General features: G+C 38.9%; 4 protein-coding genes across 4 annotated transcripts; 2 read left to right on the forward strand and 2 right to left on the reverse strand.

The window, feature by feature from the left end:
• Positions 1-752: 752 nt before the first annotated feature.
• Positions 753-2,323, reverse strand: gadd45ba (growth arrest and DNA-damage-inducible, beta a). Its single transcript, XM_079396898.1, has 4 exons — positions 2,129-2,323; positions 1,919-2,020; positions 1,606-1,825; positions 753-1,494 (listed from the first exon to the last, which is right to left on the reverse strand). The coding sequence occupies exons 1-4, from the start codon at positions 2,170-2,172 to the stop codon at positions 1,381-1,383; spliced, it is 480 nt and encodes a 159-aa protein (XP_079253024.1). The 5' UTR covers positions 2,173-2,323; the 3' UTR covers positions 753-1,380.
• A 3,133-nt stretch (positions 2,324-5,456) lies between these two features.
• On the forward strand, positions 5,457-7,705 carry LOC306857145 (la-related protein 6-like; the record flags this gene model as incomplete). Its single annotated transcript, XM_079396883.1, has 3 exons — positions 5,457-5,560; positions 5,739-5,952; positions 6,605-7,705. The coding sequence occupies 3 exons, from the start codon at positions 5,457-5,459 to the stop codon at positions 7,703-7,705; spliced, it is 1,419 nt and encodes a 472-aa protein (XP_079253009.1).
• Positions 7,706-8,174: 469 nt separating this feature from the next.
• On the reverse strand, positions 8,175-15,238 carry vmac (vimentin type intermediate filament associated coiled-coil protein). Its single transcript, XM_079395928.1, has 2 exons — positions 14,722-15,238; positions 8,175-10,781 (listed from the first exon to the last, which is right to left on the reverse strand). The coding sequence occupies exons 1-2, from the start codon at positions 14,910-14,912 to the stop codon at positions 10,427-10,429; spliced, it is 546 nt and encodes a 181-aa protein (XP_079252054.1). The 5' UTR covers positions 14,913-15,238; the 3' UTR covers positions 8,175-10,426.
• Positions 15,239-16,234: 996 nt separating this feature from the next.
• Positions 16,235-17,860, forward strand: LOC306857243 (NADH dehydrogenase [ubiquinone] 1 alpha subcomplex subunit 11-like). Its single transcript, XM_079397075.1, has 4 exons — positions 16,235-16,400; positions 16,770-16,862; positions 17,450-17,572; positions 17,686-17,860. Exons 1-4 carry the CDS (start codon positions 16,322-16,324, stop codon positions 17,796-17,798), a joined length of 408 nt encoding a protein of 135 aa, XP_079253201.1. The 5' UTR covers positions 16,235-16,321; the 3' UTR covers positions 17,799-17,860.
• Positions 17,861-24,843: the final 6,983 nt, after the last annotated feature.

A 24,843-nucleotide genomic window follows, 5' to 3' on the forward strand; every position in this document is an offset into this window, starting at 1 on the left:
TTACTAAAGGATAGTGGTAGCTTAATTGTTAAAGCTTTGCCCTATAGTAACCCAGACCAAGCCGTGAAAGGATGAAGCATGAAGCATCACCATTTTACCCTTGAGGAAAACACGATCCCAGTCTGCCCAGTGGGACTTCTGCTGGTGTAATATGTGTTACAAGTTGTCTGCTACATAACAATTAGAGATTGTTCTACAAACAGCAAGAGACCTGTGATAAGATACCTGTAATATAAGCTCAAATCACTTACTGAAAAGCGATTTTATATGGATCATGTTGTCAGATCATTTTCTGGAAGTTATGCAAGCTCTTTACAGTCTCTTGATGGAGGAGCAGAGCTTGCCAAAGAAGACGGAACTGAACAGGAATTACTTGTAAAGTCTGCATTCCTGCCAGTACGGTTTCATAATTAACTGTGTATCAGTAAGGATATGACGCAGATTCCAGGATAAGAAGACTATCCTTTGGCAAACTGTTGATTTGTTTGCACGTCACTTAGGGCTCTTGTTCTTTCTTAACATTTCCACTGAATGTATTCACACCTCAGTGGGGTAATTCCTTCTCACTCATAAGGTCCAAACTAAACCTGGCAAGACTTTTTGGATTTGCAAGGACGTTTAACAGGAAGTCTTTTGTCATTTTAAACTTTGACCGAAGGAAGTCATTCTGCATTTGCAATAGTATTGCTTTATCACCCGTTTTTTTAATGGTCTACCACCCCAACCCCCAAAGCAAAAACATAAGACAGATGTACAATTCTCAATCAATAATTTATTGAAACAATATTGCATTTGACACGAGCAGCAATGCATATATTACTCTATTTAAATTACTGGAAATAACTTGCATCAATTCATAGTATGCATTTCTCAACTCAGTTCATTTAGTTTCACAAACACTGTCGTTCTCAGTGCAGTCTAACAGAAGCGATTGCAGTCCATTTGTAGCTTGGCATAAATGCCACTGCAGTTCATAGTCACTAAAGTCCGGCACATACACAGATCATTGAAAATGTTCGTCCAGCAGGCAGCGATAGTGACGCACACTGATCGCTTTCCAACCCATCGCACGCCCACGCCGCCCGCGTGCAAATTCTCCGGCACAGCTTGTGCCGACAGGCAGCCTTTCACAGTTCATGCTCCCACAACTTGTTCCTCCGCTACCACTTTTTTTTCTTCCCCCACGGAGGACACGACAAGCTGGTGGGGCAGGGTGGAATGTACCGGTCCCGTGCGCACAGTCCCAAGAGCTCCACTTGCCCCTCTCACAGCCCCTTCGCATGACGCAGCAGTCAACGGCGGCTGGTGCAGAGCCCTTTTGCTTTCATTCGCAGAGAATGACTCGTTCATCCTTTCATTGTATCAAGCATTGCGACTCGTTCAGCGTTCTTGCAGGGACAGATAAGGAATCCATTGGTTTTTGCAGCGGCTCTCTTCGCAGTAGTTGCCCACATCCTTCAGTGCCTGGCATTTGAGTGGCTGGCATTGAGAGTTCTGTGAAAACACGTGGAAAACACCGTCAGTCAATGTCGTACGATATTAAGATTAAACTCTGAATGCATGTTGCATATGATCACGCAATGAGCCAATTCTAAGTCTACTTACAGTGACTATGATGCAGTGGAAATCCCTTGGCTCGTTGTTGTCCACGGTGGTTGGCTCTCCGAGCACCTGTGCGAGGCGTCTCAGCCCGGACACCCGCAGGATGTTGATGTCGTTGTCGCAGCAGAACGCCTGAAGGAGCGTGAAGTGAATCTGCAGCGCAATATCATCCAGGTCCTCCTCATCGGTGGCCAGAACGCACAGTACGACACAATCTGGGTCTCTGTAGATCAAGTGAATTGCAATTAGTCTCCGGTTTGTTGGGATAAAGCAATAGAGTAGCATGTGTAAAAGTCAGATATAAGTATATACTTACACATTCATGAGTTTTGCAGACTCATAAACGCCGACGGTAAGACAGTCCTGTCTCTGTGCTGCTACCAGCAGCTCTTCCAATGCTTGGCTCACGGTGTCCATTCTGTAAAAACATGCGGACTATGGTAAGCGACAGTCGGATGCTTGTCTGTATAGTTAAGATTGAGATTCGCACTGAATGTGTATGCAATGCATGCAATAAAGAACTTACTTTTTATCAGTGATATTGCATCCAACGACTTCTTCCAGAGTCATTTTGCTTCAGATAATAGTAATCCACACGTCTCCGGAAGATCTCGGAAATATTAAAATCCAGTCAAAGTGTGCTGGCCAAAATGTAATCCAAGTATCGCTCGGAGTTGTAATATTCCTTAGCTCGTTTCGCTGTGTCTGAGAAGTTGATTCTGCCGACGTCCGGCGAAACCCTCGCTTTTATACCGCTTTCGAGTGGGCGCGGCTTTGAGAAACGCTCGCCTTTCTCATTGGCTAGCAGTGTTCCACACGCTTCTCGCTCTCGCTCTGTCATTGGTGATGGGGGAAACTCCTGCTGAGACCCCACGTGGGCTGATTCGGGGAATATTTGCCAGAACAGCGAGTACAACACGCACCCGGTAGCTTTCAATTCGTTTGTACCGAGTTTGATGGACTTTCCCTGGTGCTTTCGATGTGCATGTTGCAGTTTTGTCTGAAACGTTTGCTTCGTGTACAAAACGTAATAAAGCCAGAATTTTACCCAGTTTTTTATATTTATATTCTAGTTTGAGTTGCAAGTATAGCACATGTATAGGAAAGGAATAGTGATTGCATAATGTTTCTGAATAATATTTGGGCACATCCTGAAATTGCAAAAACCGGTTGGTCGAAAGGCCTTTGCGTTCGTGGTGACTCGTGACTCCCAATTCTCACCCCGATGCAATAGCGTGCATGAAAATGATGCATTAAAATTAAACAGTGCACAAGTCAATGCAGAGGCTCTATAAGGTAGTAGAGTTTCTGTCTCCTTGTTACCTGGAAGGTAGTAGAGTTTCTGTCTCCTTGTTACCTGGAACTTTCATCACCCAGGCTGTTCCAGTTCCACCGGCTAATTATAGACGGTACAGCCACAAGATCAGAGCTGTTAATGTGGTCATGGGACCTTGTTGTGCTTGAGTTACGAAACCCGTCTGCATAAACACTGGGGTCAGCGTCTTAAGGAAACTTAATTGTTTCATCGATTTGCTTTCTTCAATAGAAATGCCTTCAGAGTGAATTCTGTCATAGCCTAATATATTATAACATAAAAACATAATAAACACAGTGTGTTTATGTCCGTGCAACAACACTTTCAGACATGGCTTGCATTTATGCGTTTCAAATGAATCTAAAATTACTTTTAAAATCAGTCAAATAATCAATAACTCAAATCAATAATCTCAAACTGAATTGAATCAGTTCCCTGTTCTAATGCGCCACCTGCTGTTAATTGCTTATGTGGCGCAATATATCTTGTCACTCTCTATAAACGACTTGGAATTAACTGAAATTTTGTCATAAACTGAAATATGCTATAAATGGTCATTAATAGTAAATAAATGCTACTTAAAATCTTAAAAGTGATAAAGTGTGCTACTATGAGGTTCAAAGCATTTCAGCAATCATTACCATCTTCTATCAACGAGTGCCACCTGTTGGTGATGATATGTCATGGTAATTTAATTGTAAAATGGCTCATTCATCCAGTTGCAATGTAAAATGGCTTATAAACTTGTTAAGTGTTCTATTAGGGGAACTTTTCTGTGCCCTACGGTGATTTAAAAGTACAAATGCTAAAAAAAAATATTTTTTTGTGTGTAGATACATTTTGGTGCCATTGCCTAACCAGTCAGAAATTGATCATTTAATGAGCATTAATTGTTTGCATCTTGTTTTATTTAAAGTGCATTGATTGCTTGCTAACTTGTGGTTGTAAAAATCGCGAAAATGGTTCTGTGCGGTGTTATTAGTATTTATCAGCAATAGCTTTAATTCCGGTCACACTTGCATCTAAAAGGCAACAGTTACTGTGATTATAATATGCTTGAGCACACATTATCCTGAGTGTGTTTATTGGCTGCGAATAGTGTTAGATAATTAGCAGGAGTTCAGAACAGCTTCGTCGTGCTCTCTGAAGAACGGTACATACGTGAGGAAAAACTTGTCCTTAACACGAGGAATGGTAATAGTCCTAAAATACAGGAAGCCTAGTGGAGGGTGGGGTGGGGGGCACTACCGTCTCACGGACCCCCTGTGGTACCAGTTCATTTGGAATACACAATGCACTTAATCTTGACACCTCATCCCTCACAGTACACACACAAGTCGGGTCAAAGGTAGATTTGCATAAAGTCTACAGGATCTCCAAAAATGCATGGCTCACAAAGTAATTAACACGCCTGTTAAACGTTTATGAACGACTTGGGAAAAGAGGCTACGTGCAGGGGCGTCATGCACTTATCGTTGTCATGCTTGTCATGTGACACACAGCAGCCATGTATAGGCTTATTGGTTTTAATTTAATCTTTCATTTTTTATTTTAAATATTCATAAACGTGTTAACTGTGCTACATCATGCAATATCTCATTCTCAAATGCATGCAAAGTGTTTGTGTAATCTATTAACTACGCACAAAACCCGTGTTTTTACTTAAATATGGGTGTCATGTCATAAAATATTTTTAATACGACTGTGTATTTAACGTGAATTGTATAAAAAAAATGTAAGTAATAAATTAATACAGTAAGAGTGAAAATAACATTTCCATTATCAAAGAACATTATCATTGATTTCAGTCTAGCCAGAGTTCAAAACTCCCATTATACTCACTGAAGCTGTTTACACTGTGAAATGAATCTCTTACATATGTACATTATTGTTTCTGATGAGAGAACACGGCATAGAGCAGGTCGTTTCAGCGATGACTCATCTGAACGCCTCTGATTGGCCATTGCATTCATAAGCTCAACAGAATCGTGTGTGATTGGTTATAACGCGGCTATTTTTTATATAATCTGCGTTCAAAAAATCCACTTGGCTCAAGAAGCTGAGTGAGCACATGCCTCTGACAACGTGTAATTGGACAATATGGCTGGGGTTTCAACTTTTGGTGGTTATGACAAAAATACAATCTCAAGTTAATTTAGGCTTCCAAATGGCACTTTGCATTCAATGCATATGTACCCTACTATTTAATATCAAATAATATTTTTTAAAATGTTCGAGACTATAGTTTTTTATTTATAAAATCGAAAATGTATTTTTTTCCCCCTTATGAATTTATAATTTACCTTGTTTGTTTCAGAGCAAGCATGACGTTGCCCAGAATACCTCGTTTTTAATTGTGACGCAAGGACGTATAAATCAGATTTCTAAAAAGGATCACCTGTCTTCAGGTGATGTGTGGCGGTATACAGGGAAACATACAGGAGAGACGTCAGGTAGGCCGTTTACAACACAGTTTAACAACTAATTAGCACATGTTTTAACGTTTAGTTTTGTCAGTAAGATCAAATGTGTCAACAGCATGTCCTCACCCGGTTTTACTGACATCTTCCATTGTGAAGACACTCAGCAATCAAAGGGGCCGTTCTCATACACCGATGATGGGCTAAATGATAGTTTGGATGGGTACGTTAATGGATAAGTTTATAATATTTCTGAAAATATATGGAATATCAAAACAACTTGAAGAGTTTCTCAATTTTAATCTAAACAATCCACCCAGGGAAGATTTTTAAACAGGCACTAGGCTAATTCCAGATATTTTGGGGGTTTTTATATTATAAAAAACAAAACTGTTTTTCAGGAGTTCAACTGAGTTGACTGATGTTTTTGAGGAGGAATTCTGTGAGGATGATCTCTGGATTCCTCCAAATGATGATTTGACACACAAAATTGCTGCCCAGCTGGAGAACTACCTTTCTGATGAGAATCTGGCAGATGATGCTTTTCTGCTAAAACATGTCCAAAGAAACAAGATGGGTTATGTTAGTTTGAAGCTGCTGACAACTTTCAAGAAGGTGAGATCAAATAACCAGCATCATCTCGATCTGATTTGAAGTGTTATAACGAAATAAACTGTTTAAAAAAAAAAAAAAAAACTGGTTGTCCAAATTTTAGGTTTTACTGGTTGAATTTAAATTTAGTTAAAAAAAAAAACAAAAAAAAAACTTATATTAAAAGACCAACCCTCTGAATTACTAAATGTTTTGTACCTTTATAATTGGCTGACAACCACCTAAAAATATAGGTGTAAAGAGAAATTCATATGATGAATCAACTCATTAAAAGTATCTTTTCCACAGACTGAGTACGGTAGATACTAATATATAGAAGGTGCACAGTGTCATACAAATACAAGACCGCATAAAGGTAACGCAACACTAAAACAATGCAATAGCCTAAACGTTAATTTAACATCATAAGATGTAACCCAAAACTCTAATTTACATAATTGATAAGAAAAAATTAAGCAGAAACCCTGAAATGTAAAGTGTTACACAGTTTGTTTTTTCCACTGTAAATAAGATGACTTGTTCTTTTTCACTTCCAAAAACTGCAAACTTTACAGTATTTTACTGAATAATTATGTCCTGTTCAGAAAACCGTTCCATTTCTTATAGTAAACATTAAAATCTTTTTTTTTGTGTGCTTTGATTCGTGTTTTCACAGATTAAAGATCTCACACGTGACTGGCGCACCACCCTGACGGCTGCAAGAATGTCTCCGCAGCTGGAAGTGAATGAGATTGGAACCAAGGTGCGACGAAGGACTCCGGTACCCGATTGGCTCCTGTGCATTCCCACAAGCAAGCTACTTCTGGCCTGGAACTTCCTAGACGGTGTCAAAGATGAGGAAAACGGGTCACCAGGTGTAGAGCAGCTAGACATCATGGAAGCCGCAATGCGGGTGTTTTCCCTCTACGGCACCATCTCATCTCTCCGCATTCTGCGGCCAGGAAAAGAGATCCCTATGGAGTTGAAGCGCTATACTAAGAAACACCTGGAACTGGGGCACAAAGTGTGTGCTGTGGTGGAGTATGAGTATCTGGAGGGCGCACGCAAGGCCTACGAAGCCCTGAAGGAGGAAGAGCAGCAGCAGGGAGGAAGGGGCATTTGTGTGGTCCTGCTGGGAAGCCGTGGAACTCGTAAGCCAGGATGGAGACACGGTCTAGTGGAGGAAGAGTCTGAAGAAGGTATTGACAATGAGAGTTTGAAAAAGCCAAACAGAAAGTCCAGGCGCTTCCTTTATTCTCTGGAGGATTCAGCTCTTTGCAGCTCTTCAGAGTCTGATTTTACCCCTGCTTCGCCCCGGCCCAACCGCAGAGTCTCCCGTCCTCAGGCCCTCTACGGCAGCCCCCTCGCCATCCCGCGGATATCGACCTTCCGCTCTGACCCTTTCAGGAATCCCCTTGGCAGTCCTGTAGGAAGCCCTCTCCTGCCTCGTAAGCTTTTTCCTTGCAGTCATGTGACCTCTCCTCTGGCCACACTTCCTTTCAGCAGCTCGCCCACTGTAGCTGGAACGTCCTCCTTCGGCAGGTACAAGGCCTCGGGTGAGCTCTCCCCAGACGACTTGGGCTTCACAAGCAGCCCTTGGGTCCAGAGACGTAAACATGCTGCTCAGGTCATTCAGCCTGAGATGGGCGACCCTGTGTCACCCAATCAGATAATGAGGTCTTTAAGTGTCCTGGTTGTTCGCCAGCCCGTCGGCCCTGATGGGACCAAAGGGTTTCATAACTGCATTGGTAGAGGGAAGGTACTGCTACCACACTGACTCCATTAAAGATGCATTATAAAGTCTTTTTCTCCACTGAGTCTGTATGAGAGCAGTGCAACAGAAGCACTTTTAATGCAACATGTTTACTGACATGTTTATTTGTCCTGTTAATGATAATGGAAAGAATGTAATGGAGAGAAAAGTGTCTAAGTAAATATTGAAATAAAGATTAATTTGTACTCCAATTTTAGTGAATGCAATATTTAATATTTGGATCTGAATTATATCCTGCATATCAACCTTTTTGGTAGCAAGCATACTGCGTTTTAGATTATAGGAGGCACCTCTAGTTTAGGGAAGTTCCTCTCAAAAATACTGAAACCATTTCAAATCCTAAAGTTGTGCTACAAATAATCCTTATCCATCAGTTTGACTGAATGAGCTACAAATGTACTTTTCTAATCCCTATTAGCAGTGTTCACTGGGATGTTTCTAAAGCATCGGTCAGAATGATGGAAATCACATTGAAATATTACCATTTTAATTAAGGAAACATGCAATAGTACACATTTAGCACTGAAGAATAACAAAATAATTTATTAGAATTTTTCAGAATAAATATTTCCATTGAACAAGTAACCATCAGTCTTTTAGGCACTGCTTTACTTATCTGTAGAGAAAAATGTTAGCAAACACACTTCTGTACAGTGCACTAGCACGACAAATATGGCATGCCCCAATATGTAACATGCTGCAGTTCAAAACCACATGTAACTCTTAAAAGGAACCGGAAAGTATTGTGTAACCATCACATCTTAACAGAACACATGACACACTGTACATGAATAATGCCTCATCATCAGTGCACTCACTCACTACATTATGGCTCCCCTCCATCTGGCAATATGGCAAAATATGACACGCTTGCATAGACTTGATTTTGCTAGGCCGAATTAAATGAACAAAATGAATTTGGAGAAAGGCCTATACCATATCTATTGTATTGGCATCACATTCGAACTGAAATAGGACAGCTGTTTTAGGTGTACATGTAAATATGTAACATGATTCATTCAACCCAGAAAACAGCTATATAAGATATTCAACAACAAAAAAAAACGTGTTTTTACACTTTTTATGATTTCTCAGCCATGAGCCTGTAAATGCATAAGCAACAGCTTTAGCTTGCTTGGTTTATCTGGTGAAGCTCTATTTTAAGAGCTAACTGTTTTATTAAGGGAGGCTCTCAGAGAACAACTTCACTGCATAGATCATTTAATTATATACATGCACCTTAAATTACACGGTCATTAACAGCAGCCGGGAGCTTCAGCGCTGAAGCTCAACTGCACAATGGTGCTTTTGTGGATTACTCCCATGATTCACTTCTGATCCTTGTGAGTTTCCAGCACAAATTTTTTAATTTCAGTGGAGGAAAACATTTTCAGTTTTTCAGTAATGTTCGATTGTGTACACTAATAATACATTTAACAATTCAAATTGTATCAATTCCCATGAACAGAATATTTATAAATAAACATCATTAAAGCTGTAAAAAATGTTTTTCATTTATGATACCTAATGCATTAACAAGCCTTTCTGTGAAGTTATTTTATTTTTTTAATAAAAATGTGTCCAAAAGAACTCACACATGTAAGGAATACAAATAATGCAAAGTTAAAGGGATAGTTCACCCAACCCGTATTAAAATATTTAATATTAGGGTTTGCATGACTTGCTGTATATTTGTGTTTCTGAGGAAAAAGTACACACTTTACATATTTAGCACTGAACTTAACTTTAGGCACTGACTTATCTGTATAGAAAATTGTAACAATTTAATGTCACATTATAGTCCAATGACTAATGCCATTATAGCCCCCCCACTCCCACTGGACTCCAACTTTGTTCAAATTAAATGCTGTGTTCTGCAGAAGAAAGTAATACAGGTTTGGAACCTGTCAGGACATGACATGAAGTTGAGCAAATTACAAAATTGAAAAGTTTGGGTGAGCTATTCCTTTCCAGCATAGGTATGTAAATTATTGTGTTGCATTTTAATATGGAAGTTTGAGACGAAGGGTCAAATTTATGATGCAAACCTGTCTGTTTGTAACCAATGCATGGCGTACAATGGTTAACACTGGGTCTAAATCATCTCAATCCAACTCCTACGGCTCTTCGAACAAGAATCCATAATTTGTACATTGTCAATGACTGCTGGAATTGCTCACTGAGAGGCTCCAACAAAACAGTAAGCATGCAATGTCCAAAACATTTTCCCAGATTTTTAAAACAGGACTGGATCATGGTAACAAATAAAACTGCAGGTGGACTGCATGTAACAGTTCATTTCAATGCAAATTTTAAAAACGTTCTTCTCTAATATTCATGTAAAGCTATAATTCCATAAGGTATAACCAGAGAAATATCAAAGCATATGCAAATTTAAAGTTAAAAAGAGAAGAATATAGATCAATTAAGCAATTAGTCTATTTTAAACTGAAACTAAATATTAAAAAAAAATGTGTCATTCAGTAATGAGAACTGAAGTAGTCTGAGGGACAAATCTAAAAGATATGTGGCATACTTGCACCAATTTGCGCACAGATTTAGCCAGAATTGACCAGGCATTCGCTCTTTACAGTAGCATCCCATTCACACTCCAGTAACCTGTATTATGATCCAACTGATGTTTTACCAGACACTGAATCGATTGTAGCCATCAAAACACACAGGCTGCTAAACCTGAGATGAGGAGCAGTTGAACTGAGACTCTCATACTGTGGTCCCAAACACAACCCCATCTAATTCCTGATCGTCAGAGTCGTCCTCGCTGAGGGAGAAGTCTTTGTGGTTGGAGAGGCGGCTGGGGCTGCAGTTGGATTCTCCGTCCATGAGAGAGCTGTTGATCGTGGGCTTCCCCAAGTCACTGGCAGGCCCCATCCTCTCTGCCTCGGCCATCTGGGCCAGCATGCTGTCCAATAATGGACGGCTTTTGCAAATGTTGTCCAGCAGCTGACATCGGTGTTGTAACTGTCCGATTAGAGAATCTTTTTCCTTAATCGTTTGGTTGAGTTTATGGATGGATTCCTCTGATTGACAAAGCTTCTCATGGAGGAAGAAAATCTCTCTACATGAAAAATAAATATAAAAAATAAATATTAAATAATTAACTTAATTAAAGCTGCAGTAAATGCACCATTAGTTGCACCAATAGTTCAGTCATACCATCAATTTTTGGTTGAACTGTCCCTTTGAAGTCTGTTATGAAGACATTTTCATGTTTTGTTCTCTTGAAGCTGATGTGTCTTTTTGAAAACAGTTGATATTTTAGGACAATAGTGGTAGTTTGAGATGTCTGTCAAGTAAACTTAAAATTCTTAAAAACAATGCCTTTTTTAAAATTCACGTTTGAGGCAATTCTAACTACATATCGTCTTGTGAGAGTCCAAACAGCTGATAAATACATCAACAAATCCATCATTAAGATGTTTTTAACATTAAGATGTTTTCTAACTGCTGTTGAGACCACAATCCATAACACATCCTCCAGTTAAAAAGTCAGCTCATCTGAATCAGGAGAGAAATATGCACAGGTCAAGCTACTTTTACAAGCAAAAAGAGTTCTGTATATATGATATATTCTGTATAATATATTCATTGGTTTTGATGTGAGTGGACAACAGGGACTGAAGAGGAAATGTTATCATGGTCTCGTATTTTAGCCTGAAGCAAAAGTTTAAAGTTACAAACTTTTTAAAGATGGATTTGTTTCGTACAAACACACAGTTTTTCACATTACAAGATGTTAATTGATGGACTGGAGTGGTGTGGATTACATGTGGATTATTGTGATGTTTATATCAGCTGTTTTGACTCTCATTCTGACGGCACCCATTCACTGCAGAGGACCCATTGGTGAGCAAGTACTGGACTGTTAAATTTCTTTAAATCTGTTCTAATGAAAAAAATAAACTGATCCACATGTTGGCCTGATGGTGATTAAATTTTCATTCTGGGGTGACCTATTGCTTTAATAATTCCCAGCAATTTAGAATTACACACTGAACAGCTGAGTGATTGAGGAAACTTGTTTGGTAACATGTAGCCCACCCCTCACAACATTACCAGTTCTTTTTCTGATTGGTTAACAGGCGTGGGCCGCTGTCTATTTTGTTTTTTAAACAGTCAAAAGCTGCCAGGTGCGTTTTCTTATACCATTGTATCCAGTAATATCTGTTATGTTTTACTTCAGGGATATTTTGAATGCAAAAGTCACTTAGAGTAGCTTAATTGAACTTTCTGATTTAACGTATACATCGTATTGATGTCACATAATGCAATATTAGGCATCTACAGCTAGGGGTGTAACGATATCACAAACCGAACCGAAAGATCGCCATACACCATCCACGATACGAATCGCGGAAATCTCGTCGTGTACCGCGGTACTCTCGCGCCCCCTGCTGCCCATTGTTGATGTTAATGGCACTTATCTCTAACTAACTATTCATTTGTCTTTGCTTACATTTGATTAAATTGTATTAGTAACGACTAATAAGAGCTTTTTAAATTTTGTTCTAAATATTATATTCTAAAGTTACTGTTTTCCAAGTGCATGTCATTTCACGTGACTTGGGAGTGAGCGTCTCACTCGGTTGCTAGTATATGCAGGATGGCTGCTTCACATAGTACTGAAATTGCAGATCCCCCGGACACATTTAAGTCTCCTGTGTGGGAACACTTTGGTTTTCCAGTGGAGTACAGGAATGGAATTTATGTCGTAGACAAAGCGCACACAATCTGTTGTAACAGTTTCACAAAACTCTCTTATACGACAGGAAACACGTCTAATATGCAAGCGCATCTCCGGAGACATCACCCCAACATTGATATAAGCGGCACACGTAAGAAGCCTCAAAAACAGGAAACTTTTCCCACTCCTTTAGAATGAAGCTACAAGCTAACTCCGACCGTGCTCAAACAATTACAAAGGCAACAGGTGTTTTCATGGCGCTAGATATACGGCCATTTTCCGTCGTTGAGAACGACGGCTTCACACATTTGCTAAGTGTGTTGGAGCCAAGATACCAATTACCGAGCCGACCACATTTCAGTCAGAATGTGCTGCCTCACCTTTACAGCGAAGTAAGCCAAACTAGGACCTGAGCGATGCTAAATTCATTGCTTTAACTATGGATGGGTGGACCTCCCGTGCAACTAAGTCTTTCATGACGATCACAGCGCACTACATTACAGACAACTGGGTGATTAAACATCCCGTTCTGCAGACACGCGCTGTCTACCTACCTTTCTGACTACCTACATTGGAGTTATCTCATTTTAGTTTACTCTGGTAAGCTGGCTGCACTAAAGAGACAAATGTTTTATTCTGACTAGTCTACATTGGAGGTATTTATTTCATTTTTGTTTACTCCGGTATGCTGACTGCACTAAAAATGTGAAGCCAAAGTTAATAAAGAAAAAGTTAAGTCAAGTTATTGTTATTATTGATTTAAGTGAATCTATTGTTCCTTAGCATTGCTGGTAAGATGACATGAACCCTACCCCCACAGCAAACCGAACCGGACCGAACCGTGGCTCCAAAACGTGAACCGAACCGAACCACTGATGTATCGTTACACCCCTATCTACAGCATGATACGATTGTGTTACCCCAAAAATGACAATTCTGTCATTAATTACTCACCCTCATGTCGTTCCAAACCCGTAAGACCTTCGTTCATCTTCAGAACACATCTCAAGATATTTTTGATGAAATCCGAGAGCTCTCTGACCCTCCATAGACAGCAACACAACTGTAATGTTCCCAGGACCAGAAACGTAGAAAGGACATCGGTAAAACAGTCCATGTGACATCAGGGGTTCCACCGTGAGAACACTTTTTGTGCACAAAGAAAACAAAAATAATGACTTTATTCAACAACTCCTCTCCTGCAACACGCCGCCATTGTGGACAGAGTATCATGACACATGCACTTGCTTCCGCATCAAGTAAACAGCGCATGCATGAGCAGCACCGCCATTCACATGAATCCTGATACTCTGTACACAATGGCGGCATGCTGCAGGAGAGGAGTTGTTGAATAAAGTAATTATTGTATATGTACTGATGCTTCGTTTTCTTCTCGTCCAATGGGGGTCTATGGCAGCCCCATGAACGGATCATAGGAAAATGATGAAATTTGAATATGAAAAGTTGCCATTTTGGCTTATAACGTTTGAACAGTTAGTCAGAAAATCATCAAATGCCTGTGCTTGTTGATTTATGCTAGTTAGTGTAGCATGCTTATTGGTTGCCATTCGTTCTAATGTGACTTTTCAGCAAGTTAACCTACTTTAGTATGACATTAGTTTAGGATTCGAATCTGTCTAAAATGCTAAATCATGCTTTTGTGAGCTCATTCTCACACCTAAACTTCACTTCTGCAGCCTGTTGTATGTGGATCAACTAAGTGGCGCACTCTGTTAAGCCTGAAGCTTGTTATGTTGTGGGTTCGAGTCCCGCGTGGTGCAATTTTATGAAATTGTGTGTGCGGTTTCGATTAGTTTCTTATCCAGATCAGCATTGTACGAATCTGCTTTGCTCCTGGATTAGAAATAAATGTTTTTATCCGTACTGCGTTCATTTTCATTTGAAGTTCGTTCTCACTGATAAATCCGAAGCGGCTGTTTTTCACGTTCGTTCAATTTGTGCTGTTTTTCAGGGGCTTGGCCCCGAATCGCTGCTTGAAGCTATATTTATTTTTGTTTGTGTGCAAATAAAAAAGTATTCTCGTAGCTTCATAAAGTTATGATTGAACCCCTGATATAATATGGACTATTTGTTCGATGTCCTTACTATGTTTCTGTGCGTTGATCGTAGTTGCGTTGCTGTCTATGGAGGGTCAGAAAGCTCTCGGATTTCATCTAAAATATCTTAATTTGTGTTCCGAAGATGAACGAAGGTTTTACGGGTTTGGAAGGACATGAGGGTGAGTAATTAATGACAGAATTTTCATTTTTGGATGAACTATCCCTTTAAGGAAGTAAATATATTCTTCCCCTACTTGTCCTTGGCCTCCGTGATTTCTTGCGTGGTAGCTCTCAGCTGCTCATCTTTGCGGATGAGGCTCTCCGCCTGCTCCCGCACGGTTTTCTCCGCGTCCTCCAGCCTCTGCTCCAGGTCTGTGACCCGTCTGTGCAGCGCCGCCAGGTGCGCGTTCGCCTCTCTGATCTGCACCGGCGACGGGGACGACATGCTCGGGATGCACCGGTCCGCTAAGCTCTCGCTCACCCGCGACAACCCCGTACCGCTGGGCTGATCATCTTTCGCGGGTCCGGATGGTATGCTGCTGAACTCTCTCTCAATCTCTGCATGCGTGACGCTTCAGCAGCGACGCGCGTGACTCTTCGCGTTTGTAATGCAGCGACAGTCGTCAGTGCGCGTTTACACGAGGTTTATGACACTGTCCGATATAAGCAGGTGTTGCCATTTGTGTTGTTTTCCAGTCAGCTGAGGTGTCATCTGCACCAACTTCATAGCAACCTGTAGCTGCTGACCCGGAAATAATATTTGGAGCCACTGGCCAATCAGAGTCGGCGAAACAGAGAGGCAGCAGTGATTACAAAATGCACTTTCCTTTTGATGTTGGGGCCTTTTTATTATCACTTATAATAATAATAATATGCTGATAATTCAGTTTTTTTTAAGTTAGATTGTACCAGTAATTCAAAATAATATCTAAATGCTAAAATTAAATTATTTAAAGACAAGTTTACATAAATGAAAAGGGAAATTACAGGGAAGTATATGCACGTAGGCTATTTATTTATTTACTTACGTGCACTTTTAATATTTAATGTTTTGACAATAGAAAACCGTTCATTTTGCATCAAATCAAGGATTAGAGATAAAAAATAAAAAAAAACTAGGCTATATTTATGTAGGCTATAGGCTTTATGTTTTTTGTATGGTGCCTTTCAGAAGACTCCCTTTTCTTCTTTTTCTTTTCTTTCTCTCCTTTTTATATGTTCTTACAGCTGAAATAAAACCAACAATTTGAACTCGTTTGAACCTGTAGTTATGCATAACATTAAGTCAATAGATCATATTGTAGTATCACTGATATTTTGAGCTAGATTTTATTTTTATTTTTTTCTGCATGCATGTTGATTTTAATTAAAGCTTAAGTATTTCTGTTGTGTATTTTTATTAGTTTTTGTTGTTTTAAAATGTCTAGTTGTTATTCATTTTATTTTTTAGATATTTCAGTAGGCCTTCATCTAGTTAAACTAAGTGAAAATGAGATATTTTGAGACAACTAGCTGAGGTAAAATAAAAAAATTGTTTTATATGTAATTTTATTTTATTGCAAGTAACTTTTTATGGTTTTAATTATAGTACTCTTTAATAACCTTGGATCGTGTATAATGGGGATAGGAGGATGGCGTTGAGTATGTGAACGCGACTAGATCCACAACATCATTACAAGAATGCGATCAAGAAGACACTTTACCTCAAAAGATAAATGTATGCCCCATAACTAGTTTTTTTAAAGGGAGAAGAAAATCACGCTCCATACCAGTTGGTGGCAGTAATGCACCAACCGCACATAAACTCGAGAAGAAGAACTCTCGCGATAATCCAGTCGTGTCCTTGATGCAGAAATGGGCTACTGGGATCTAGAAGAGGGCAAAGACTGCGTTGCCAAAACATGGATCACCACAAAAATAGCCACTGCTATCGGTTAGTCTGCTGGATATCTGGATTCTAGGGGATCATTTGAGCGTGTTTTTTTAACATGTGCATTGTTTATGCGCTCTAAAGGCTAAGCTGTTAGCATGTAAGTTACACTAGCTAGTGAAATAGTGAATAACATCAGCGCGCTGTTCGCATAATTGTCTTATATTCATATTGTTCGACTTATTCCGTCGGTTAGTTGGTTTATCTAACTATAAAGTGGCGTCAGTGTGTATTTTAGATATCCAGGGCTGCTATCACTTTCAAATCGTTGATTGTATGACTCTCATAATGATGCAGATGTCACCAGGCATGGCCTGCTTTATTAAACAAAGCTTCATGTGCTTTATTACTACTACTGTTGTTGTTCTGCAGGGCTGGTAGGTTCTGCTTACCACATTGTGGCATTTCCACCTGATACAGCTGTCGAGGCTTTGACCAGAGCAACATCAGGCACTGTCACCATGGGTAAGACAAATAAGCTGGGGTCCCGTTCATTGTAGGGGATATCTGTAGAAATGGAAACACTCTTGTGTGTGTGTGTGTGTGTGTGTGTGTGTGTGTGTGTGTGTGTATGAGAGTAAGATCAAGGTCATATGTGTTGGTGAAAGACTTTGGCTGCCTTTAAAATGCATGTACAGTGAATGTAATTCGGACGTACAACATTTGTCATGTGACCAGTGTCAGTTGTGTTGGATCACTGTCATTAACAAATCCTCTCTAGTGGCCTCAGAATTATTGTCTACTATTTTATGAATTTGAACATGCTAGTATTTTCACTTGCCTACTATATAATAGGGAAGTGTACTATTTTGGATGCAGCCTTTGTCTTTGTGATTCGCCTTCATCTTCTATAATTTTTTTGCTCTATCAGCACGTCATACAAGGTTGAATACAAGTTTAAAATACTATCTTTACAGTTGCTTGTGTTGGCCTTGTTTACTTGTGACATGTCAGAACAGTATAATGGAATATTTTTAGTTTAAATCCGTTATATGAGATGGCAACACACACACTTGCTCCAGTAACTAGTTTCCTGTTTGCAACCCTTTTAGCCGCCATGGGCGCCGTCTTTGGAATGGCCACTTGTCTAAGCGCACAGGCCCGAGAAGCACCTGACGACCCAACCAACTATTTCATTGGTGGATGTGCTTCGGGTATTTTCCTTGGGGCACGAAGTAAGTACATACTCGCATGTTTTTCATAATTATTCAAGGTCACTGGTGTCTTTTTTTCTTGTTGTTAAAGAAGAGTCTAAAGGGGTTTGCTGGTGTGTTTTTTGTTTGTTTAGCACACAGTGCTATCACAGGTACCACAGCATGTTTTGGTCTGGGAACTTTGGCTATGTTCACCAAGATTGGAAAAATGGAAGGCTGGAGACTAACAGGACCCCCAAAACTGTGACCTGATGTCCCCTAGTGCTTGATGTTTATATTGTATATTGCTCAAATAAATGTATTACGATTAAAAATCTCTGGGTGTACTCTGTTTTCTGAAGTCGCTGTACCATGTCACTGTTTTTCTGCACTATTGTTGTAATTTCAGCCGCATCCGAAGTAGGTCATGCTACTGATATTACCTGAGAAGTTACCTCACCTGAAGATGTTGGTAGATTTGGAAATATTGATATTTTATTTGTAAACATCGTACTTTTTTCGTTTATTTCAGTTAATGTCATAAAACAGTGTTGTGTAAACATGGCTGAAGACACGGAAACGGAGGAACAGAAAAACCGATTTGAGTTATTTACGCTGGAACCGCTCCAATGGATTCAAACTCGTGACTTCAATCGTTTAGTTCAAACAATTAGCAAAAAAATAAAAACATAAATATAGTGATTTATGTTCGAATTCACTTGTAATGCTTTAAAAAGCTTGTATAGTGATGGGTTAAAAAGAAAGATAGGAACTTCGGAGCGGGTTTATGAATCTTTTGATTCAGATAGGAACTTCGGAGCGGGTTTATGAATCTTTTGATTCAGATAGGAACTTCGGAGCGGGTTTATGAATCTTTTGATTCAGATAGGAACTTCGGAGCGGGTTTATGAATCTTTTGATTCAGATAGGAACTTCAAAGCGGGTTTATGAATCTTTTGATTCAGATTGGAACTTTGGAGCGGGTTTATGAATCTTTTGATTCAGGTAGGAACTTCGGAGCGGGTTTATGAATCTTTTGATTCAGATAGGAGCTTCGGAACGGAACGGGTTTGAACTTCGGAGCGGGTTTATGAATCTTTTGATTCAGATAGGAACTTCAAAGCGGGTTTATGAATCTTTTGATTCAGATTGAAACTTCGGAGCGGGTTTATGAATCTTTTGATTCAGATAGGAACTTCGGAGCGGGTTTATGAATCTTTTGATTCAGATTGAAACTTCGGAGCGGGTTTATGAATCTTTTGATTCAGATAGGAACTTCGGAGCGGGTTTATGAATCTTTTGATTCAGATTGGAACTTCGGAGCGGGTTTATGAATCTTTTGATTCAGATAGGAACTTCGGAGCGGGTTTATGAATCTTTTGATTCAGATAGGAACTTCGGAGCGGGTTTATGAATCTTTTGATTCAGATAGGAACTTCGGAGCGGGTTTATGAATCTTTTGATTCAGATAGGAACTTCGGAGCGGGTTTATGAATCTTTTGATTCAGATAGGAACTTCGGAGCGGGTTTATGAATCTTTTGATTCAGATAGGAACTTCAAAGCGGGTTTATGAATCTTTTGATTCAGATTGGAACTTTGGAGCGGGTTTATGAATCTTTTGATTCAGGTAGGAACTTCGGAGCGGGTTTATGAATCTTTTGATTCAGATAGGAGCTTCGGAACGGAACGGGTTTGAACTTCGGAGCGGGTTTATGAATCTTTTGATTCAGATAGGAACTTCAAAGCGGGTTTATGAATCTTTTGATTCAGATTGAAACTTCGGAGCGGGTTTATGAATCTTTTGATTCAGATAGGAACTTCGGAGCGGGTTTATGAATCTTTTGATTCAGATTGAAACTTCGGAGCGGGTTTATGAATCTTTTGATTCAGATAGGAACTTCGGAGCGGGTTTATGAATCTTTTGATTCAGATTGGAACTTCGGAGCGGGTTTATGAATCTTTTGATTCAGATAGGAACTTCGGAGCGGGTTTATGAATCTTTTGATTCAGATAGGAACTTCGGAGCGGGTTTATGAATCTTTTGATTCAGATAGGAACTTCGGAGCGGGTTTATGAATCTTTTGATTCAGATAGGAACTTCGGAGCGGGTTTATGAATCTTTTGATTCAGATAAAAACTTCGGCGTGCATATTGCAAATTAGGGAACTTGAGTGTGTTCACAAATTATTTCGCTAATTGAATGAATCGCAATCCGGGCAAATCATTTGACTTAAGATCGGATCTTCATTGCCTGTTGCCAGGTTAACAAAATAAAGGAAAGTAAATTAAGTAAAATAAAATAAATTTATACCTTAAGAAGACACACAAGATTAACATAGAGATGCATTAAAAATGATAATTTTATTTAAATTATGCAATAATAATACATTTAAGCAGCCAGGAGCACAAAAATGCAGTTGCTGAACAGGTTAACTAAATCACATTTTTGTGAAATTGATCGCGATTAATCCCACTTAACATTAAAGTATTTAAAAAAATATATACTTTTATATTGCAATAATTTCATATTGAATCTTCAAATTAATGTACAAACAACAAAGACAGTATATATTTTTTTTATATTTGTTTAATGGCATATTTTATGACAAGGCCAGTTTCACTGATACCAATACTATAGCCATTCAACATTACAGTATAATTGAAAGCGATCAATTTTAACGTTTATTAGACTTTATAAAAATTACTTCTAATTTAAGTGAACTTTAAACAATCTTCACATAAACCCATTATAATAAATATTTGCCTGTGCCCTTCAGCAGAAATATACAGAAGTTGAAAGTGAAGTTATCAAACACTAAATAAAATATAGATGAGTCCTTAAAGCTATAAAAGTAATTTCTTCCTTTTTTTTTTTCTTTGTCATTTGATTAATAGACATCACAGCAGCTGGTTATTAGGTTGTTTTGGCTGTTATTTCTTATGAAATCATTTTTAAGTTACTTTAATTTGTGAGCATGTGAACTGGAGGTCAGTGAAATGCCATGCTGTAGGCTATTTAACTAATTTAGTAGAATGTTATAATTTTTTTTTTTTTTTTTTTTTTTTTTTTTTTAATCATTGGTCTACACTTTTGTTGTTTCTTATAAGTCCTGAAAAATACCCTTGGACCTCACTTGTTTATGACTCACAAGTGTCTGTCTTTAGTAAGTCTCAAAATCTGTTCATAATGTAGCCTGGAGTAGTGGAAGCTTGCACACATTTAGAACATGTATGAGTTCTTGTTGTGGTCACAAGGAGGAGCTGTTAAACCATTGTTCCTTTTTATAGTTCTAATATAATTTACATAACTCACATAATTACATGAATCATTCACCATTTCATATGCATAAATACATTCATATTTTGGAGTATGAAACTATTAAAAAATAGCAGTTTCCATTTGTTCTATTCAGGGAGTATTTATAATCACTGGTTTCTGAGGTGGTCTTGTCTGGCGCAAAGTATAGAGATGCGTGGAAAACTCATAGATGGGAATCTCATATATGTGCGCACAGCTCTATTATCACCACAATGAAGACTTTTCCAAGGTGTTAGATTTTTATTAGAGACCCGTTGAGTTCACTGGACCGTATTTACAGGTGATTAGCACAGCGGTTACTGGGAGGCTTTTAAATAATTAATGAGATGTGAGAAACAGCTGCTTGCAGTTTATTTGGTTTCAACAGTTGGAACAAGCAGAGAAAACACAAGAATCTTGGAGACTGATTTGTTTGCTTTGGCCTTTCCCCTGTTGACAACCACAGAGACACACAAAAAAGTGTCAATTATATCCATGAGGCTAAAAGCCAAATGGTTAAATTAGCAGACGTGTCCTCATCAGGACCTTCAATCTGCTAATAATTTGATCAAGACACTGAAATTGCAAAACAACTTTTTCTGTAAAGATCAGCAAACCTGTACAGATTTAAATATGTATGTATACAGCAGTGAGAAAAAAAATATTTGATCCCCTGCTGATTTTGTACTTTTGCCGACAGACAAAGAAATGATCCGTCTATAATTTTAATGGTATTTGAACAGTGAGAGACAGAATAACAAAAAAATCCAGAAAAATGCATTTCAAAAAAGTTATAGATTGATTTACATTTTAATGAGTCAAATAAGTATTTGACCCCTTCGCAAAACATGACTTAGTACTTGGTGGCAAAACCCTTGTTGGCAATCAGAGAGGTCAGACGTTTCTTGTAGTTGGCCACCAGGTTTGCACACATCTCAGGAGGGATTTTGTCCCACTCTATGCAGATTCTCTCCAAGTCATTAATGTTTCGATGCTCACATTTGGCAACTCGAACCTTCAGCTCCCTCCACAGATTTTCTATGGGATTAAGGTCTGGAGACTGGCTAGGCCACTCCAGGATCATAATGTGCTTCTCGAGCCACTCCTTTGTTGCCTTGGCCGTGTGTTTTGGGTCATTGTAAATGCTGGAATCCACGACCCATTTTCAATGCCCTGGCCTTTACGGTACATGGCCCCGTCCATCGTCCATTTGATGCGGTGCAGTTGTCCTGTCCTCTTAGCAGAAAAACACCCCCAAAGCATAATGTTTCCTCCTCCATGTTTGATGGTGGGGATGGTGTTCTTGGGGTCATTCCTCCTCCTCCAAACATGCGAGTTGAGTTGATGCCAAAGAGCTGGATTTTGGTCTCATCTGACCACAACACTTTCACCCAGTTCTCCTCTGAATCACTGGCAAACTTCAGACGGGCCTGTACATGTGCTTTCTTGAGCAGGGGGACCTTGCGGGCGCTGCAGGATTTCAGTCCTTCACGGCGTAGTGTGTTACCAATTGTTTTCTTGGTGACTATGCTCCCAGCTGCCTTGAGATCATTGACAAGATCCTCCCGTGTAGTTCTGGGCTGAGTCCTCACCGTTCTGATGATCATTGAAACTCCACGAGATGAGATCTTGCATGGAGCCCCAGTCCGAGGGAGATTGACAGTTATTTTGTATTTTCCTCCATTTGCGAATAATCGCACCAACTGTTGTCACCTTCTCACCAAACTGCTTGGTGATGGTCTTGTAGCCCATTCCAGCCTTGTGTAGGTCTACAATCTTGTCCCTGACATCCTTGGACAGCTCTTTGGTCTTGGCCATGGTGGAGAGTTTGGAATCTGATTGATTGATTTGATTGATTGATTGTGTCTGTGGACAGGTGTCTTTTATACAGGTAACAAACTGAGATTAGGAGCACTCCCTTTAAAGCCCGAGACACACTGCATGATTTTCGGCTGTCCCAGACGAAAGACTGGCATCATGAAACAATCGCGGCGATTTCTGATTCTGATTCATTTGAGACACCGTTATAATTTTTATTAACATTCTGTTTTTGTTTTTATTTTTTTTTCACTGTAATTTTCGTTGAATCTTTTGTGATTCTGTGTGTTTTTGTTATTGTTTTAATGTCTATATATTTTTTATTAAGTGCAATTTCTGTTTTAGCTATAGTTATATTAGCACATCTAAAACTAAATGGAAATGAGAAATGCTACCATATATATATATATATATATATATATATATATATATATATATATACACACGTATATACACATACACATACACATATACACTCGTGGTCAGAATTGTTGGTACCCTTGGTAAATATGATCAAAGAAGGCTCTGAAAATAAACCTGCATTATTAATCATTTTGATCTTTTATTAAAAAATAAATTAAATTAAATTAACCTTTTCATTGAACTAAAACAATTGAAAATGGGGGGAAATCTCATTATGAAATAAGTTTTTCTCAAATACACGTTCGACACAGTTATTGGCACCCCTAGAAATTCTTATCAGTAAAATATGTCTGAAGTATATTCCCATTCATATTCATAATTTTGAGCACTCCAGGGTGATTATGAACATGAAATTATCCAGCCATGGCTTCCTGTTTCACAGAAATATGAATACCAGGGGAAAAAGTCCAAGTTCCCTTAATCATCCATCACAATGAGAAAAACCAAAGAATATATTTCTGATAAAAGATAATTGAGCTTCACAAATTAGTGAAGTGGCTTTAAGAAAAGAGCTAGAGCAGTGAAAATCCCCATTTCCACCATCAGGGCAATAATGAAGAATTTCCAATCAACAAAAAATGTTATGAAACTGCCTGGAAGAGGACGTGTCTATATCGTCCTAATGCACGGTGAGGAGGAGAGTTTGAGTGGCTAAAGACTCTTCAAGGACCACAGCTGGAGAATTGCAGAAAATGGTTGAGTCTCAGGGTCAGAAAACCTTAAAAAAGAAATTGTCAAACAGCACCTACATCACCACATGTTGTTTGGGAGGATTTCAAGAAAAATTCTCCTAGCTCATCCAAAAACAAACTCCAGCATATTCAGTTATCAGACAGAACTGGAACTTCAAATGGGACTGACTTCTATGGTCAGATGAAGCTAAAAAATGAGCTTTTTAGCAGCAAACACTCAAGATGGGTTTGGTGAACACAGGGATAAAACGTACCCCATGTGTACAATGAAATATACTGCTGTATTTGTGATGTTGTGGGTCTATATTTCTGCTGGAGGTCCTGGACATCTTGTTTAGACACATGGCATCATGGATTCTGTCAAATGCCAACAGATAAAAATGTCTGACTCTGTTAGAAATCTTATAATGGGCCATGTTTGGATCTTCCAACCAGACAATAATAAAAAAACAAACCTTACAAACAACACAAAAATGGGTCACTGAGCACAAAACCAAGCTTCTGCTGGCCATTCCAGTCCTCTGACCTGAACCCTGTAGAAAATGAGTGAGGTGAACTGAAGAGAAGAAGCACCGTCATGGAGCTGTGAATCTGGAGTGATTCTGGATGAAGAATGGTCTCCGATCTCTTCAGGTGGTCTCTAACCTCATCAGGCATTATAGGAGAACATTTAGAGCTGTTAAACTGGCAAATGGAGGTTTCAAAAAGTATTGAATAAAAGGGTGCCGTTAATTATGGCCAATGTGTATTAGAGAAAAACATTTATTTCATAATGATATTTACCCCCATTTTAAATTCTTATTATCCAATGAAAGGTTAGATTTTTGTGAATTTTTTAACAATTAACAATGCAGTTTAATTTCCACAGCCTTCTTTGATCATATTTACCAATGGTACCAACAATTCTGACCGCGTGTGTGTGTGTGTGTGTGTGTGTGTGTATATATAAAAAAATGGCCACTTGGAAGGCACAAACTTTAAATTTGGGTGTCATTGCTAATTTTATAACATGAAATTAGATAAATTAAATCATGAATTAAATTTATCAGAGCTGAAAATAAAGAAAAAACAAAAGATTTGT

Source organism: Barbus barbus (genome assembly GCF_936440315.1).
Source record: "Barbus barbus genome assembly, chromosome: 37".
In the NCBI taxonomy this organism is placed as follows: Eukaryota; Metazoa; Chordata; class Actinopteri; order Cypriniformes; family Cyprinidae; genus Barbus; species Barbus barbus.

Bases quoted from the DNA above. Each gene is read 5' to 3' on its own strand.
- LOC306857243 (XM_079397075.1), top strand. From the start codon at position 16,322: ATGGGCTACTGGGATCTAGAAGAGGGCAAAGACTGCGTTGCCAAAACA. The intron at 16,401-16,769 runs GTTAGTCTGCTG...GTTGTTCTGCAG, and splicing joins AAAAATAGCCACTGCTATCG to GGCTGGTAGGTTCTGCTTAC. The intron at 17,573-17,685 runs GTAAGTACATAC...TTGTTTGTTTAG, and splicing joins TATTTTCCTTGGGGCACGAA to CACACAGTGCTATCACAGGT.
- gadd45ba (XM_079396898.1), bottom strand. From the start codon at position 2,172: ATGACTCTGGAAGAAGTCGTTGGATGCAATATCACTGATAAAAA. The intron at 2,021-2,128 runs GTAAGTTCTTTA...ATGTTTTTACAG, and splicing joins TGCAATATCACTGATAAAAA to AATGGACACCGTGAGCCAAG. The intron at 1,826-1,918 runs GTAAGTATATAC...CTTGATCTACAG, and splicing joins TCTGCAAAACTCATGAATGT to AGACCCAGATTGTGTCGTAC.
- vmac (XM_079395928.1), bottom strand. From the start codon at position 14,912: ATGTCGTCCCCGTCGCCGGTGCAGATCAGAGAGGCGAACGCGCACCTG. The intron at 10,782-14,721 runs GTAGGGGAAGAA...TTTTTCATGTAG, and splicing joins ATCACGGAGGCCAAGGACAA to AGAGATTTTCTTCCTCCATG.